This window comes from Pieris rapae, chromosome 22 (genome assembly GCF_905147795.1).
Source record: "Pieris rapae chromosome 22, ilPieRapa1.1, whole genome shotgun sequence".
Classification (NCBI taxonomy): Eukaryota; Metazoa; Arthropoda; class Insecta; order Lepidoptera; family Pieridae; genus Pieris; species Pieris rapae.
Window position 1 is genome coordinate 6,564,796 of NC_059530.1, and position 19,278 is coordinate 6,584,073.

General features: G+C 34.6%; 1 protein-coding gene across 2 annotated transcripts; it reads right to left on the reverse strand.

The window, feature by feature from the left end:
* Positions 1–1,423: 1,423 nt before the first annotated feature.
* LOC110992830 (sodium- and chloride-dependent glycine transporter 1) lies at positions 1,424–18,303 on the reverse strand. Of its 2 annotated transcripts, XM_022258799.2 has the most exons (13): positions 18,125–18,303; positions 17,264–17,423; positions 14,530–14,817; positions 13,163–13,316; positions 12,553–12,685; positions 11,654–11,788; positions 10,396–10,499; positions 8,536–8,773; positions 7,657–7,785; positions 6,424–6,633; positions 5,014–5,187; positions 4,289–4,459; positions 3,923–4,008 (listed from the first exon to the last, which is right to left on the reverse strand). In XM_022258799.2, exons 1-12 carry the CDS (start codon positions 18,194–18,196, stop codon positions 4,325–4,327), a joined length of 1,932 nt encoding a protein of 643 aa, XP_022114491.2. In that variant the 5' UTR covers positions 18,197–18,303; the 3' UTR covers positions 3,923–4,008; positions 4,289–4,324. The 2 variants fall into 2 exon arrangements, with proteins under 2 accessions (XP_045489177.1, XP_022114491.2); XM_045633221.1 differs by lacking the exons at positions 5,014–5,187; positions 6,424–6,633; positions 7,657–7,785; ... (6 more) ...; positions 17,264–17,423; positions 18,125–18,303 and having other exon boundaries at positions 1,424–4,008; positions 4,289–4,404.
* Between the last annotated feature and the right edge of the window lie 975 nt (positions 18,304–19,278).

Consider the following 19,278-nt stretch of genomic DNA (forward strand, 5'->3'; position numbering starts at 1 on the left):
TACTCTTTATATATATATTTGTGCCTTTGTTTTTTGAAAATCGATACCACAAGTAATATTTTTTATAATTAAAAATAATCTTTCTTAAAATTAAACGCATAGGAACATAAAATATTAATAATATTGTCTTCGTATTTAAGTTTATGTATTGATATAGTAATTTGAATAATTATAAAGGCGGGAATTGATTAGAACTCTTTGAAAAAAAATCAAATCTCGCGTGTATTATATTAGTATTGATAGTATTTATTGACCTTCTCGCAGTCAAGGAACTTTTTAAATTATAAAACGAATATTGAATTATGTCTACTGACACTTATATAAAAACAATAATCACAGATTCAAAATATAGTTATGAGCAAAGAGAATCTTAATATTTTTATACAAAGTACTATAGACTGAAAATTTTATTGAGCCACGTTCAATATTTTTTTAATACTGTTAAAGAAACCGGCTTTTTAATAAGCAGGTAACCGGCCTTATTTTAACGCTATTTTATATTTCTTGTGAGCCATATAAGTTTTTAAATAAAATTTGTAGAATATTATTGTATAAAATATAAAAAATTTAATGATTTTATAAAGTAAATTTGTATGTTTCTGTTAAAATTTCAAAATATCACATACAAAAGTATATTAAATTAACACATACAACATCTTAATCATTTCGTATTATCTGTATCTACCCTGCCATTTTCATTATTCTCTCATTTTCATACGTGACATTTGACATTTCATAATTGTGTTAAATTATTAAAATTGACAGTGTTCATGCGAAACTCATCGCCTTCAAATTGATGATAGCAATTAAATATTGTCTATGAAAATATTTAGCACCGCTAACTTCAAGATGGCTATTTACTTTAAAAGTATTACCAAATACCAGCAACTTAGTTACCCTTACATTAATAATTATTATATAACAATTTACACTCAATTCCTTTATGATTACCTAAGTGAGCAAATTATATACGGTGGACTTGATTTTAATTTATTTTACAATTAAAGAACAAAAAAAGGAAAAAAAGCAAATATTATCAGATATTGGTGCTTATTCTAATCTACTACAAACTTTTTTATATGTAATAGGGGGAAAACAACAAAAGGCTCATCTGATGTTAAGTGATTTCACCGCCCATGGACACTCTCATTTCCAGAAGGCTGTGCTTTGCCTCTTATTTTGTCGACCCTAAGTCGAATTGGTTCGGAAATGATTTAGTGGGCAACTGGTTCCACATAGTGGTGGTGCAAGAAAAAACTGCCTAAGCAAATTACAAAAGAGACTCAGATTTTCTGATAATCCCAATTTAATAAAAATATTTGATTCGTTTAGTATTCTGCTGTCTATGAAATAAATAAGTCTATGTAATCAGGTATTTTGACATATGAGTAGATTACAATTAGCACCAATATTATATAATATAATAAAGAAAAAATATCCAAAATTTAATAAAACAATCTTGAAGACTCAAATCGACAAGGTTTTTGACTAAAACAAAATTTATGATTTTGGTGGATTCTTTGTATCCGACTTACCGTCTTTTGAATCTGCTTTACTAACTGAAGAAGTTGATGCAATGGAGTCTTCTGGTTTATTTGGAGTACCTATTTTCGTTTTTGACGTTGCTACAATGTATGAAGGTACTTTAGTCTTTGCATTACTTGCAACTTCACTACTTGATTTTGGTTTATTCGCTCCTGGTACTTGACTCTGAGATGGTATTTGAGTTGGGGATTTTAATTTGTCAGATTTTGCTGAAATTTTAGGTGTTTTTATTGATGTTGGCAATTCCTTTCCTTTGGTTGGTACTTTTTGAGTTGGTTTCACGATTTCATGTTTTGATATTGGCGATTTAGTTGCTTCCGTGTTTGTGTTCAGTGGTGTTTTTTGCGTGGACGTGGCTACAGGTTTTGTTGCGATAGATGTAGTATCAACTTTTGAAGACATAACAAGAGATTTAGTCGTTTCTTTATCTTGTGTGCCAGTGTTAACAGGAGTTGTTTTCTGTGCCATCGTAGGTTTATATACAGACGATAAAACCTCTGGTTTTGATGGTATCTTAGTCGAAGCTACTTTTAGTTCTGTTGTCTGTATTGTTTTTTGATTTGGTTTTATAACTTCTGGTTTTGCCATAGGGATTGCCGATTTAACTTCCGTATTGGTGGTAGCCATTTTTTGCGTAGATGTCGGTATAACAGATGCCTTCGGCTCCTGTTTTAAAATGCTGTTAGTATTTGCCCTTTCAGTTGCCGTGATTCCAGTTTTTACTGTACCCACTTCCTGTTTTGAACTGACAGGTATTTTTGTAGCGTCTTTTACTTCTGTTTTAATGGCATTAATGGTTGGTGTCGCAGTTGCAGGTTTTACGATAGATGTCGCATCAATTTTAGAAGACAAAAGAGATTTGTCTTTCGGTTCTGAAGCTGTAGGAGTTGTTTTTGGTAATGAGGTGGTTGTCGGTTTTGTAACAGTTTGTGCCTCAACTTTTTGAGATATAAGTGATTTAGCATCTTTGCCTTTTGAGCCCGTGTCAATTGGAGTAATTGTTTTTTGGGTTTTTTGGGTAGCGCCGGGTTGTGTTGCGATTGAGGCCGCCTCCACTTTGGAAGATACTTTTGATTCTGTTCCCGTATTAATAGTAGTTAGTGATTTTTGCGTTGCAATTGACGACACGGTTTCAGTTTTTGAAGACATGATAAGAGATTTGGTCGCTTCTTTACTTTCTAAGCTTGTAGTAATTGTTTTTTGCGCCAACGTAGGTTTTACTATGGATGACGTATGCGTTGAACTGACAACGGGAGATTTAGCTATTTCCTTTGCATCGGTAGTGGGTATTTTTTGTACTGAAGCTTTTTCTGTATATGTTGTGATATCTTGTTTCGAAGCGATAGGCGATAGAATAGACTTAGCACTTTGTTTTACTTCCGTATCTGTAACTGACACAACCGCTGGAATGGACTTATTGGGGTCTGACGAGTTTCTGGCAGTGTGAATGCCTGAAAATCTTTTTATTTCGCTTTGTGTTGTTCCATTTGTTTTTATATCTATTTTACCTATATCAGAGTCTTTTTTAACAAACAAATTATTTTGCGGTATATTTGTTTCCTCTGTATGTTTTTGGCGTTGTAATTTCTTCATACTGCTCGTGCTATCGGGTTTTGATTTAGACAAGACTGTGCTATTTACATTTGTGTTTTGTGTAATATCTGTCCTATTTGTAGTAACGGTACTAACTTTGGTGGTATCAGATTTAGTTGCTATATTTGATTGAGATGGTTGCGTGACAGATGTCTTAACTTGATCTGCGAACTTATTTGTGGACGATTTAGATTGGTTTACTCCACTTGTGTCATCTTTATTATTAATTTGAGATTGAACATCTCTGGCCTTTTCAAATACTTTGCCTGCGGGCTCAATTTTCCCGGGCAATATATTAGTTTTATCGTACGTCACTTCCGATTTTACATGATTCCCTTCGATCGTAGATAGAATTGGTACCGGTGTAACGTGCAACGGTTCTCCCGCCTTCGTTTTACTATCTGTGTGTATCTTTGCCGTGGTAAAAATTAACGGTGTACCGAAACCCGACGATTTCTTTTCACTAATTTCAATAAGGACCGAGGTCTTTGGCACTTCTGACGTAATCATATCCCCAAACACGTTTGTGTTCATATGATTCTGAACCACTGCAGGATTACAAACGACAATCGCATTATCACATAAAGGTTTCGATACAGTCCCCTTCTCAACATCCACACTTTGAATATCCTTTTCATTTAATGAATCAGTCTTTGTTTTTGGCAACGTGAACTTGGCACTTGGGGCATTACGTTCAGGTTTATCTTTGTTCGTTTGGAGTAATGGGACGAGGGCCGCGTCATCGTGTTCACTGCTAAAGTTTTGAACTTTTTTCTTAATTGAATTTCTTTTTTTAGTGATATCAGACTTTTTGAAATCATTCTCCACTCCGCTGTTGTCTGACATCGTGTCGCCGGTATCCTTAGACGTCTGAAGATTAAACAGAACAAATTATGAACTAACTTTAGCTAGGTTTTTGGTTAAAAGGCAAAAGTAAAAATGTTTTTTTTTTCTTTTTTTTTATAGAACAGGGGGCAAACGGGCAGGAGGCTCACCTGATGTTAAGTGATACCGCCGCCCATGGACACCCTCAATGCCAGAGGGCTCGCGAGTGCGTTGCCGGCCTTTTAAGAATTGGTACGCTCTTTTCTTGAAGGGCCCTAAGTCGAATTGGTTCGGAAATACTTCAGTTGGCAGCTGGTAGGCTAACCTTCCGTATAACAGCCAGCGGATAGCTCTGCGGGGGTCAAGCTCCGCGCTCCCGCAGCACGTGCCTGCCGTGCAGCAGCAGCACGGGCGGAGACAGCTCCGTCTCCTCGAGGGGAGCCGGGCGCTGCGCGGGGCCCCACTCCTCCGTTGGTTGCGACAGGAAGCGGGCTTTCTATGAGGAGATTTGTATATACTATACATTGTAGTATTGGGCCGCTAAGAATATATATAATGTAGTATTGTCTTTTATTTACATAACTTTTACACATTTAAAGAAAAACACTTTTTTACGGATTATAGTTATGTATTATTGTATTTAAACTTATAATTATTTGTACTGTAATACTTTTTGACATTTAACACCTTTGTCTTCAGTCACCGTGACCACGCACGCTGTAAAGCACGCGAAACGTCGGTTTAAATTTAAAGTTATGTACAAATAATTATAAGTTTAAATACAATAATACATAACTATAATTCGTAAAAAAGTGTTTTTCTTTAAATATATATAATGTGCTCACTCAGGTTTCTTAGCTTTGCAAGCGTGGCGATTATAATACTTGTTCTACGTAAGTAATAAATTATATCATCCATTATTTATATCAGACACCAGGAAGCAAATTGGTCCTTCGAGCCGTACTTTATTAATCACTATCACTACGCCATTTGCTTATGTACCTACTATTAACAGTAAAGTAAATGTAGGCCTTATAACTATTAAAATACCTGCATAATTGTCAGATCATCAGGACCAGTGCAAATCTTGTCTATGGCCATCAATACGACAACCAATATAGGCAGCATTCCGATTATCCAACCGACTGCATCTGCCCACATCGGGTACACGTAGTGGCCATAGGTAGCCGGCTTATACTCGATCCAGTTAAAAACCAGGATGAACTGAAATATTTGCGAAATTGTTATGTGCCCAGAATGTGAGTGTAATTCACAACTATACTCTGCCAACAGTCTCTGCCGCTCAAGATCTCCCTGCTTAACCGTCTCCTCAGTTCTACAACCTGGATATATTTGGGACTGGTTTAAGAAAACAGAGGTGTAATTTGTTTTTTTTTTTAAATGAAATGAAAAATATAAATTGTAATTTTTTTATATCGAACAAGCGGCAAACGGGCCAGAGGCTCACCTGATGTTAAGTGATACCCCTACCCATGGACACCATCCAGGGCATCCTAGGGGATTTCTAGGATAAAATTAAATTAGTCTAGGGGTATATCGCCAAGACCATCTGGCAACACTGGCGGTGCCCCGCACCGTGGTAGATAGCGTTATACTGCAGTGCCGCAACGCCCGTGTGGCTTTAGCCTATAGCGCGTAATTCGTATTTACAATATGCTGCTGGATTTAACAAAAATTACTTAGTCAAGTTTGAATTCGTTCCAAAAGTCTATGTATCTTATTATTATAATCTCGTGTTTTTAGATCTCAAAGCGAAGACGTAAAATACATCAGGTTTTTCATATCTTAAATTGATTATTTATAGCAGAGAAAATACATAAAACATCTTAAATCAATTTGAATCGCTCTAACATTCGGCGCGGTCACGAGTGTGAACTCTACGACGTGAATCTGTGACGAAGTTTATGTATAAACATCTCTGGAGAATTTCTATTTGTCTATTATTAACATAATGGTTAGATTTGTGGCTTCACCGTGCAACCATTCTCATTCCACATATATACATAGCGCAAAATCATCTACATCATAAGCGCGCCCTACATACACACCATCACGTAAATACCCACACTTTTACACCATTACACAACACATACTATTTTCGACTTTCCAATACTTTACACCTTAAATGGCAACTTTAAGGTTTCATGAGTCACTGGGTGGTAACGAAACGTTTTACTATTGGGTACAGAAAAAACGTTACGGCGCGTTACATGAGGAAAGGGGGAGGGGAAGTATCTTAAAAAATTGCGTGACGTAATACTTGAACGCTCCCTTGCCTATCAGATTGAAAATCGTGAACATACAGAAATCCAACCTAGACCTAAAAAAACGGTGTAGCGTCAACGATGTATTTTTATTAATTTATAGTTATAAAATAAATTTTGTCGTATCCTGTGAAGAGTAAATTTATTTCCCTATTAAAAATTTCACAGTACTTACAATAAGTGCCGCGGGAGTAATTCCTCTCCACATAGTACTCCAAAAGACGAGCCAGGCCTTCGACTGGCGTCCGATCATGCGCTCGATGTCGTGGCAGAACTTCTCTGCCCCATAGATCCAAGCGATTAAGATGCATTCCCCAATCGCGATTATTAGAACTGACCAGTTTGCCGCGTATTTATCCATTAATTGCAACCAATACATGCCACTCTGGAATTATAAAACGAATAAAGAAGAATCTTTTTGTCATGCAGATCTCGGCTGAGGCCGCGTTTAATTCCAATGAAATATTCTAGAATTATTATATATCATATATAGATATATTATAATATCTAGAATTAAATAGACTGCTTAACATCTACCCTCTCACCGCCTACAACCTAAAAACCCAAATAAAAGACTGGCTTATGATCACGCCTTATGCAGTGTTAGAGCTGCTTTTGAGACCCACGATTTAAATACACGTTACTCATTCACTCACTTACTCACTCACTCATTCACTCTCTCACACACTCATGCACACAATCAGGTGTGATGATAACGGTTTAAAAAGTAAAAAATAAAAAGGAAATGAATTGGTTAAATTATTTTAAGTAATTAAGTTTGTTATGGAAGAGTTGGGAACCCTAACACAGGTATATTTACTTAAAAGGGTTCCCAAATCTTACACTATGAAAAGAAAGATGTACCAACTTAAATGAATAAAAATATAAAAAAAAAAGAACATCCATTCGTTCTTTCTAGCAAAAGGCAAAAAAGGTCACCTAAAATGGCACTTTTGAATGTGAAATAAATTATAAAGATGATTCTAGTTGACCTTTCGAAAACGTAATTTTACGTGAAGAAGAATGGACCAGAAACTCCACTTACTCTTTTAAAATAGAATTACTCTTTAAAAGACAATGTACTCCCACTTGCAGCCCACACCTTAAACTCTTAAGGTGTGGGCTGCAGTTTAGGGCTGGCTAAAATGTGTACATGCAGGGCATTTTACAAGAGAGGTGCCTGATGAATTACGCCCTTTTCTTGAGGACCTTAAAGTCGAGTTGGTTCAGAAATGCTTCAGTGGGCAGCTGGATCCGGTAGAAATTTCCTTAAGAAACGCTCAGTAGTGGAACGATGGATCTCGAGGTGATAATGGTATTTTGAATTTGTGTCAACGTCCGATATCTCTCTTAGACAGTTGTTTTCTTAGCTCTTATTAATTATTTGCTGAAACGCTAAAATACTTACGTTAGTCGTGAAAATCAGTCCCCCTAGATATCCAAACACGGCAACTGTTAGAACTACCCATATTTTCTTCTCTCTGAAGTTCGGGAATCTGTCCAGTATCGCCGTCGTCACAGTTTCCATTAAAGCAAACTGAAATTATTAAATTCATAAAAATTCCACAAGTTGGCACTACTAACATTGTTCGTCATTAAAAATATAGTCACCATAGAGTTTACTTTTGTTAATTTATTTTATAGTTAATTATGCTTTTTTGCAAATTTTTAAATTTTATTTTTTTGATACTCTATTGCCAGAAGGCTCGCAAGTGCCTTGTCGGCCTATTCCAATTCCAAACGCTCTTAACTACTATTTTTTTTATTACTAGTTTTTACTGTAAAAGTTCGTTTAGCGATAACGCCCGATGCCTTAATAATTCATGTTAACTATATGTATATGTACTATTAATGCAACTTATTAATAATAAATAAAAATGTAATTCTTTTAACATTTATCATTCCACAGACTATGCTATAGTTACTTTATAATTTTTACGGCAACATCTGTATAGTAAGGTATGTCATATAAATCAACGTCAAGACGAAGATCGTGTGAGCTAGCCATAGATAATAAAAAATTAGGTGTGATTCCATATTTAAATTTTTTGAAGCAATTTAATCACATAATTATATTCTGTGCAGAAAGCTGGACGTTGCCGTCGTAGAAACTAAAATACTCGCATAAAAAAGAAAATAATATTGGCAAGTAGCTTTAGCGTGCCCTCATCCCTGATGTCGTAGGTTCAATTAAATGTGCTAAAATTCTATGTGCGGTGAAGGAAAACATCTGGTATTCCTAGGTATGTTTAAAAAAAAACAGGCTGAAAGATATAGCAATATGTACCTGTGAGTCAAGTCCAAGTGTCAATAGCATGAAGAAGAAGAGGATGGACCAGAGCGGAGAAAGCGGCAGTCTCGTGACAACTTCCGGGTAAACGATGAAGGCCAATCCGGCGCCTTGGTCCACAACTCGGTCGACGCTGACTTCGAGTTCGTGCGCGAGGAACCCAATCACTGAGAAGATGACTAAACCCGCAAAGAACGATGTTGCTATGTTCGATACGGCGACTATAAGGGAGTCTCTGCAAAATATATACGATATATAGGCGATATAGAGACGTTATACGGAGTGTCTATTACACCCCATGTAACTCCCCTCTCCCTAAAGTATAGCCCTGTAGGTATACTTTAGGGCTGAGGGTAGCATTACGCCTACCCTCAACAACTAAAACGAAATAATAAAAAGTACTTTTAATTTTTTTTTATAGAACAGGCAAACGGGCAGGCTCACCTGATGTTAAGTGATACCGCCGCCCATGTACACTATTGATGCCAGAGGGCTCGCGAGCGCGTTGCCTTTTAAGAATTTGTACGCTTAAGTTTCCGAAATTAGTTAAAACTGAGGTATGTCCGTTATTTTGACGATTTATTGTCTCAACCCGTAATAAACTAGACTATCGGTTTACAAATTGGCTAGAACGTGCGATAGCTTTTGATTGTAAAGTGTGTGCGAAAAACTTAATAAGCACTTTATTTTCAAATAAAAAAAAACATTTGTGCAATTCACACATGGTAGAAGTGAAACCTTCAAAAACAAATATAAATTAATCATTTTCCACTATCTAAATGTGTGTGTTCTTTAAAAACAGTATATTTTAATTATACATTTTAATTTATAAGTTTAATATAAATCTTTAATTTGACAAAAACTAAAACAACGAAAGTTTGAAATTCGATCAAAAAAAAAGCGGCAGTAAATAGAGGCTGTATAATGCCTCCTATCTCATTTTCTCCCACGTTAAATCATATGATGAATTGATGTTTCTGTCTCTCTTTACCGCTGCATCCGGTTTGAAATCACGACGATTCGAAAGAAGTTTATCTATCTCATTTTCTCCCACGTTAAATCATATGAATTAATGTTTCTGTCTCTTTTTACTGTCGCTTTTTCGTTGCATCCGGTTTGAAATCACAACGATTCTAAAGAAGTTTCACTTCAAAAAGCTTTTTAAGACCAGCCACTTAAACACTAGGAAAGCCTCCAGGCCAGGATGCTTTCCTGATGTTAAGTTATACTGACGCCCATGGTCACACATCATTCATTTGACGCTAGGCGGAATACTCCTCAGTATTACTTCCAGTGTTTTGAGGATAACTACGTTACAATTATTCCGTGATACATGGTACACGTTCAAATAATTGTTTTAAAATACACTGTCTGTACTTATGTACACGCGTTAGAAGTTATATTTCTTCGGCATAACAAGAAAAATTCCTTTTTAAAACTGTTATTCTACGTTTGAAAACACGGTACAATAGAAAAAAAAATACATTGAAAGTTGGTAACGAATTATTTAGTTAAATAAAGATTATTATGATATCACAAAAAATTAAAATATTGACTATAGCTAACTTCAGGGTGTCGGTTTTTGTGACGGTGTGCGCGCGCATCGTAAAGATTTACTCTCATCATTTTTCCCTAACGCGCCAAAAAAAGTAGAACACTTTGTAGGATTTGTCATAACTAACAGAATTTCCCCTAAGGTCGTAGATTCGAATCCCCATACTCCACTTAGTTTAACACTCGTTCGTATAAAGGATAACCTAAGGAAACCATCGACAAAAAATATCGCCACGTGTCAGGCACAGACGACTGATTGCATATTAGAAAAAATAAACGATAACAAAAAAAAAATATACTTACAAATAGCAGTTATTTGTGAATTTGTTATACGATGATAGTGTGATTAAGCCTCCCCAAGCGGGACTCAAGGCAAAGAATATCTGAACTGCTGCATCGCCCCACACCTGGAAGTCATTTAAACTTATTCATAATAATCTGTTTAACTTGTTTCGTCTCTTTCTGTTCTATGTATAACGCTGTGATGGAAAGAGACAGATGAGTTTTGTTCAGACGGTGCTATTGGGATTTTATTAGGATGGTACATGTTAGTTGAAACTGACATTCTTAGGAGACTTTGTATTTTTTTTATAGAACAGGGGGCAAACGTGCAGGAGGCTCACCTGATGTTAAGTAATAGCGATGCCCATAGACACTTATAATATAATAAAGGGCTCAAATATAAGAGTATTTCCTCCAAGCCCTCTTTGCAGCTCTTGGACTTTGGTGTTCAAATGCAAAGGCGCTAATTATAGATTTAAGCTGGCGCCTGGGAGGTAGTACTATCTACCAGGCGCCGTCCTAGACCTGGTGCTCTCCTCCCTCAACTAATAAGTATTGCTATACGATTGCTATTCAATAACTTTGAAGTCCTGAATTTAAACTATCCGTCAGACCACCGATTAATTAGATCAACATTAAAAATAGCCAAACAAAAACAAAGTAAGACAGAGACAAATGGGCATCTTTGGAGGAGGCCTTCACCCAAATAATGGGGTTCCTACAAATTATATTATTTAAGTATACTAAAATCTAACCAAGCTAGCTAATAATACAATAAAATAATGTAATAGTAAATATTATCTAGTAGTAAATATGATATATATAGTAGCAAATATTATATAAGTAATATATTAATAACAATAAATAAAATAGTTTAATAGTAGGTAAATAATATAGAAAATAAATAAAAATAAGATGGTATTAATTTTAATTAGATAAGTAAGCGCTTGGAGATGGGCCAATGTAAAAAGTTATATTTGTAGGAAATAAAAAGGCTTTTTTATTTTATTTTATTTATTTTATTTATTTATACGATTGCTGCCAGCGATAAAGGTACACTGCCAAAGGGGCCAAACTTTTTCAATTCGATTTAATTTAATTTATATTAATTTATAATTTTTACTATATAAGTTTTAAAAAATGTAAATACTATATATTTTAATAATAATCATTAAGTTGCCTTTTTAACATATTTGCCATATAAATTAGTTAACTCTTACATAAAGATGAAGAAAGACGAATGTAACAAAATATCATTCAAACATAAATTAAAACTTACTTGCGCATTGGCGAGTTGACTGAAGTCTGGAGTCAAATAAAAGATTATACCAGTCGAAGCGCCAGGCAATGTAACACCTCGGAAGAACAGAATGACTAAGACGACGTACGGGAAAAGGGCTGTGAAATATACCACCTGCAAATAAAGACAACTGTGCAAGAAAAAGTGCGTAACAAAGTAAAGGCAGAAGTGAAGCCATTCTTTGTAAATTAATTATTAATAAGGTAAAAGCCCCAATTGATGATCATGTACCATTATATGATCACTCAATGTATTTGTATATCTATATTCACATTTTTTACACGCTGTATACGTGTTAATGCCTATATAAATAAATAAAAATATGCGTTTACTGCACAAGGCGTTATGCAACAGAATTTCCATCTAAAGTTCTAATATGTAGATACTAAACGAATACATCAACCCATATCGTATTTTTTTCTCGATCTCCCTTTCTCACTCTCTCAATCGCTCTCTCCCCTTTCTTTGACGAAAACGCTGCACATCTTCGTGACGTTCCGTAAAAATTTTACCCTCTTGCGCCTAAAGAAGTTTCTCTTCAAAACTAGTTTAGCGTATTTACTTAATTAAATCAAAAGCGTAGTTTAACAATGATTTGAATTGTTTAGTTTTTTTTTTTTCAAAATTTCGAAGCTTTAAACGCCATTGTGAAAGGACGAAGCCAGTCGTCTTAGAAAAGGTGTTCTTGGAACACGCAAGGCAAGAAGGTTACGTCGCCAGATTTTTGTATAAAACAAAAAGCAAACGAGCAGGCATCATCAGATGTTAAATGATACAACCGCTTTTACACTGCTAAAAGGCAGGCACATATCAAAGATTGAGGATGATAAGCTGGTGCTAATGATAGAGACAGTAGGAATTTTTAAACATTAAATTACCTTCCCTGAAGATTGGACACCTTTGCATAAACACAAGAAGACAATAACCCATGCAGCAAACAAACAAGCAGCCAAACTCCATCGTATTCCACCAATTTCTTGTATTCCAGAAGATAGTCCCAATACATGGTTCCTGAAAACCGTAACAAAGGTAGGAGATAACTAATGACTTCATCAGTCTTACACTGCTATTAAGCATATTCGTTTCAAGTCGATGTTTAACAGTTTATTCAGTTTATTAAAGTATTTCTACAGCTACTCGTTAAACAATATTAAAATAATTTATTCTACACAAAAGCTAAAAACGGAATACATATTTAAACATAAACATAAATCACCTAAACAAAAAATATAACAAAGCACAAATTCATAATAAATCTTAAATTATAATTTCTAAGATTGATTGATTGATTGACTTTAATATAAAGGAAGTGCAACAAAGTCATTATAAGTAAAATATACCAGAGTATTTTAAATAATTTTTCAAGCATTTTTGATTTGCTGGCAATTTATGTTGTAACCTGTAGCTATACGATACATAACTTAACATTAAAAAACATATATGTGAAAAGAACATTTAAAACTCTTCAAGAAACAAAACATCACTTACGAAAAGTACTCTTCAGCGGGAGGCCGCCTCAAAGTGACGTTTGCGAGAGCGGTTATATTATGTAGCACAGCTTGAGTTTGATTAAAGCATTTCCGTAAGTAATACGTCCCGTTGTTAGCTTCGCATTCGTCGGCCGCCTCGTACGAGTAGCAAACTGGAAACAATGTGGTTTTTAGTGTCTTAAAACCTTGTTTTTGTATTCAAATTTCTGTAGGTTTTGTAGTGTTTTTCTTAATACGTAGGTGAATGATTTTTGGGTCTAAAGCGGGTGTCACGATGTTTACCGTACCGAATGTACCCCCCAAATTTAGGGGGAATCAAGATGTCCTAGGCAGTTGTTAGCTACATTTAGATTTGTAGAGGGTACTTTCTATAAGATATAAAAAAACACGATTACATACCATATTAAGCCTAACCTTAACGAAATCCCAGATGGAATCTATTTCATACTTGAAAGTAAAAACTCAAACCAATTGTACGACAGAAGCTTAAAGGAGTCATAATTGATATTCAGGATTATTTGAAATTGGTCCTACGAATATTCTGTAGGATTTGGCATCACTGGGTCTCAGAAATGAAAGCTGAGAAAACTGCTCAAACCCACACTGCTCAAGCTATGGGTTAGTAAGAAATATTTATTTAAAGTACTGTCGTTATTATATGCACGAATCAAAACATCGTACGGTAAAAATATCGTGAGTGTACGGAATGCCTGAGACAAAAGACGGGTGTCAGGACAGACGGCTGATTCGCTATTAGAAAAAAAAATAGATCTGAGGTTCCTAGGGTTTTTTTTTTATTTTTTTTTTTGAACAGTGAAGGAAAACATTGCGAGCAGGTTTGCCCTAAACCCAAAAAGTGAACTGTGTGCGTCAGGCACAGAAGGCTACTTGCCTATTAGATTATTATCAAATAAAATAGATACAAAAATCTGAGGCCCAAACCTAAAAAGTTTGTAGCGTCACTGATTTTTTTAATATCCATACGAAGAACACTGATTAGCAATTTATGCACCAGTTAAAAATTAGATTCATTAATACAATTTACAATTTGATACCGTCGCGCTTGATTATTTCTTTAAAACGAATAATCATAATAACTGTGTTCGCACTAGTTGTTGATTCAGCCCTCAAACACAAAATTAGGTCGTTCTTTGTTTCGCCTTAATATGATTATTTACAAAGCCTACCCTTTTACGCACATTTTGCATCTACCCTACAAAAACTGTTCGCTTATCCGAAATAAAAACTTAAGTACTGAGTGAAACTATTTTTCCAATTTTCTCTCCATCAAAACCATAGAATTTAAGGAATTAATTTAATTAACTCAAATCGCTTCATATTTAAATATTTTTATTTGTTACTTACACTCCGTACTCCAGTCCGCATCGCAATTCTGCCACGGTAATTGGTAGAAGATGCTCACAAACGACACGTATATGTAATAGAAAGTCCAAGCAATTATGAGATTGTAGTAGAGCATCACTATGGACGAAACAATGACCATTCCGTATCCAAGGCCGCGGAACAAAGGGCAGAATCTATTGTAGACGGCGACGGGGCCAAGGGCTGCATACTGGCCGAAAGATAGCTCCATAAACATCAATGGAAGACCTGCTATTATTAGCATTACCGTGAAGGGGATGAGGAAGGCACCTGAAATGAAACACTTCACAATTATATATATAATAAACATACCTTTCCCTCGCAATATATTTATCAAAATATTATGTATGTATACCGAAATAGTGATAATGTTACTAGAATAGAACATATGCACAAAGATAATACGCGGAACAAACGCAGGCTGCATTTTCCCTGCATAGACTAGCTAAATATAGTAATGACATATTTTTTGGGTAAAGGGATTACTTCTTAAATAAAATCCCAGAAGCTCTTTTATCTCTACCTTTTAATAAATTTAAGAAATGTATTCAAGAAAAACTGTGTAAAAAGGCTTACTATAAAGTTAGCGATCTAGTTGATAAAAGGGCCTGGGTAGTGCTGGGCAGGCTACTTCTAATTAATTTGCTATATTTGTTTTAAATATTGTAGTATTATTTGATGATTTGCTTTCTTAAAAGAGTACCGAGAGTTTTTTACGCCGGCATTTTCTCTCGCCCTACACCCTCTGTCTTCTTTGCCGATAACTAGGCATGCCTACAGGTTCAAATCATTTGACGTGGAATAAGCGATATTAGTCTTATATTCCAAAATAAACATATTTTATTTATTTATCTATTTCATGAACGTATAAACAGTCATCATGAAAAATAAAGTGTTATTTATTTCAATAACTAACTATAATAACTATTAATAACTAATAAGGTGCCTTAAAAAATCAAAGTATTGGAATAATTGAACTTAACTAAATATGACAATTAAGTCTCCCCGATATGAGGTGCACAACTAAAAAACTAAACTAAAAACGATCAGATTCTTATCAACGATGAACATGCAAAAATAAAATTTGGAAATCGATTTTATTTGACATATAAATAAGAATAATAACTAAAACGTAAAATTTTTTAAGTTTGACAACGCGTCATGATACGATTTTGATTGATGATTTTGCCTTATTGTCCAGGGTAAATGTTATAGATAACAATAGAACATTATATATCACGCCTATTCCTGTTGTTGTGAAATAATTATAACACTTATATGAAGTTAATTAACAAGTTGTCATGCAGATGACAATCTAGTTAGAGCTTCAAAGTAATTTGTAAATAAAATAAATATACGTCACGAAAATACTTGGTTTCGTGACGTTATCAGTTCTTGTTTTCTTCAATCTAAATCCTCCTGTGCCTGACACACGCCGGCTAAGGCAAGCCGGTTTACTGGCGATGGTTTCCTTCACCGTTCGTCCATTAGTGAACAGCCGGGAGTGAAACCTCCGATCTGAGGCCGATGTCCAGGATATAAGATGATTATATTCGCATTAAAATATCCTTGATCTTGGCTTCTTATATCTATGGTTTTTCTTAATAGCCAAGTACGTATAAACGCCCTTGTTTTGTAGTTCTAAGGCATGCCATGTGTCCTCCAGTGTCTTCCTTCATCGTTTGTCATTTTTAGAGGGTGCGTTGCCAGGCTTTGAGGAAGGAGTACGTTCGAATTTTGAATAGTTTGAGGTCGTATCTCTCAGGGAAGACCCCACCGGGAGTCGATTCCACAGTTCGCTAATTCGCAAAAGAGAAGTTAGTCTATGGTCTGATTAATATTCTCTAAAGTAATTTTAAATTTTCTTTACCATTCGTAGGTGTATATAGTCATAGATTCAAATTTATCAGTCGAGTTATCTGAATTATTAATTAGAGTAGCGAAAATTGAATGAATTTAAAAGGTATAGCAAAATTAAATGTTTCAGTACAGGTCTAGGGTATATATTTATATCTAAGTCGCTATATGAATACACGTTCCCTAGGAAAACAACGTGCCCATTGTAAATATTAAAATGACTGTTCAAACGCACAAAAGAAAGTTAGGCCTGAATACAACGATTAAGTTAAACGCTGTGCACTTGTATTCATAACCTTCAAAGCCTTCTTAATATGGAAATATACAATAATATTTCAAATACTGGATATATGATATAATATAGAATATAGTGGATAGAAGATATAGAAGTGTTAGCAAATTTTAGTTATAATGGCCAAGCCAATAGCCATTCCAAGTAAGGGCCTTTTTTGACCCATTAATTTGAATGTTTTTTATGTTTATAACTTCATACTAGACTGTTTTTAACTTTGTCTTTAATTTTTAAACGAAGTAGATGCAAGTGACATATCACAGGTGATTCAGAAAGGAGATAGTGCTAAGTCCAAATCCCGTGTGTCAAAAATGTAATTTTAGTCACGGAAGACAAAGCTTTTCTAAAGTAACCTTCACATCGTATGTCGTGTCAGTCATTGACCAATTACCAATGAAACCACAAAAGAACAAACATATGTATATGTCGCATGGGGTTAACTTAAGTACCTTATTTCTAATCAATGTTTAGCACCATCGACAAGGAGACAACGTACCTATGTGTGGTTTATAGATTATCAAAATGGCGACATTTATATTCATAATTATTTTTATAATAAAAACATACCTCCACCGTTATTATAGCAAAGGTACGGAAATCGCCAAACATTCCCCAAACCAACGCTGTATCCCAGTAATGATAGGAGAAAATCAAATCGACCAGTCCAGTTTCCTCTTTCTGGTGGTGTCTCTTCTGGGATCTGCTCTCGCAGCATCACCTCGCGGCACTGAAAATTATTTATGCGTAAAAATACCGTGCATATACTGTCAACATAAACTGCGATTTTTATTGTAGCGTTATTTAGACTTGCTTATGTACACAAGATATCCCAGGTTACACTAGAATATACCAGGAGAACTGAAGTAGTTTACAGACATATTTTGTCATTGAGAATAAAATTTGCAATCACCAAACTAAATCCAATTATTAAATAATGACTTTAGAATATTTAAGGGCGTCAGACATACAAACTATTTTATAAAAAAATTGTAGTTATTAAACCATTATAAATGAATCGATGTACGCATTCAAAGTTAAAAAATATTATTTACTTTCTCTGTGATAAATTTTAACAAATTTATGCGTGATAAATTTTACGTGTTTAAACACGATGCTATTAAGACTTCATAATTACCGTTCACGCGAAAGATTTAAGATTTACTAAAGCTGATTTTATATTTTAAAAAATACCCCACACAATAGTTATATTTAAGGAAACAAGAAGTATATTAATTTTTAATAAAGCCCGCAAAAATTAGTTCCGATTTTAGAGAAATATTCCTAATTAATCAAATATATATGTCGGATTGTCTCAATGTAATTTACATATTTTATAAAAAAAATAATCGTCAATTACTTCTATTTGCATATATATAATTCTTGTAAATTTAAAATGTAAATATCTAAAATTACATAACATGTACTCACATCGTTCGAATCCATTTCGATATTTTTCATCACAGACGATATTGACGTCTTAGACCGACTTCGAGTTTCCATAATCGCTATACCATTTCACCCATTTATTTTCAATTAATCACATAATTTCACATTATTTTAAAGCGTATTAACATTAAATTGAAAAATACGAAACGCGCAGATGTCATTCCCATCGACCGAACTTTGAATGAACATCTAGGTCAATATCAACTCCCCCCGCACCTCTCCTGGACCGACAGCCTCTCAGGTCTACGCCGTTAACCATGTGAGATGCCTAACAATCCCAACGTGCTTTCTTCGGCCATTTTTAATATCAACCCGGTCGATTAATACTTGAATTACCTATTGTTATTATTTCAACTTTCCACACTCTCCAGTTTGTTAAATAATATTTGTTATCAGTCAAACAATTTATGTTTTTTTTCCTTTTTATGTATCCTATCGTGAATTCTCATGTTTTCTTCATATATAAAATATTTTTTATACAATTTCTACGAAATGTAATGCGCGACTTAAGCTATATAGCTTTACTATGTTCTTGAATCTATAGTAAATATTACATTTAACTTAACCATTAGGTTTTCGAATATTTTTTAAGCATTTATGCGGTTTCGTATTTTTATTTAATTGTTTATGGACGTTTGGTACAGATCAATATTTAACACTCCAATGTTTTAAACTTATGCATTATTTAAATATGTCAAGGGCGTATTATGGCATAAATTAAGCTTTCAAGATGCATGGTGAGGACACAAGGTACGGTAGGTCGGCGAAGTAGAACATTATTGATTGGGGCGACGTGCGCGATTTCTTATATCAAGTGGCCTATTCTACGGATGCGAATCTGAGATGCGGGTTTGATGAGCAAAATGAACAGGCAATTACAATGTAGGACATTGTCTTTGGCTTTGTCACCCAATTTTGCCTACAATATATATACATTATTACAAGTTCATTTCAGGTTTTATTACGTCTGTAATTCATTGGTTTATCAATACCGAAGTCCCGTTTATAGATGTAATAAACACACAAATCTTTTTTTTTAATAACCTTAGTAATAGGCTCGAGATGGACTATGCTCGCTATGGACAATTACGTATTGTTTTAAATTTTATAAAAAAAATATAAATTTGTTTTCCCAA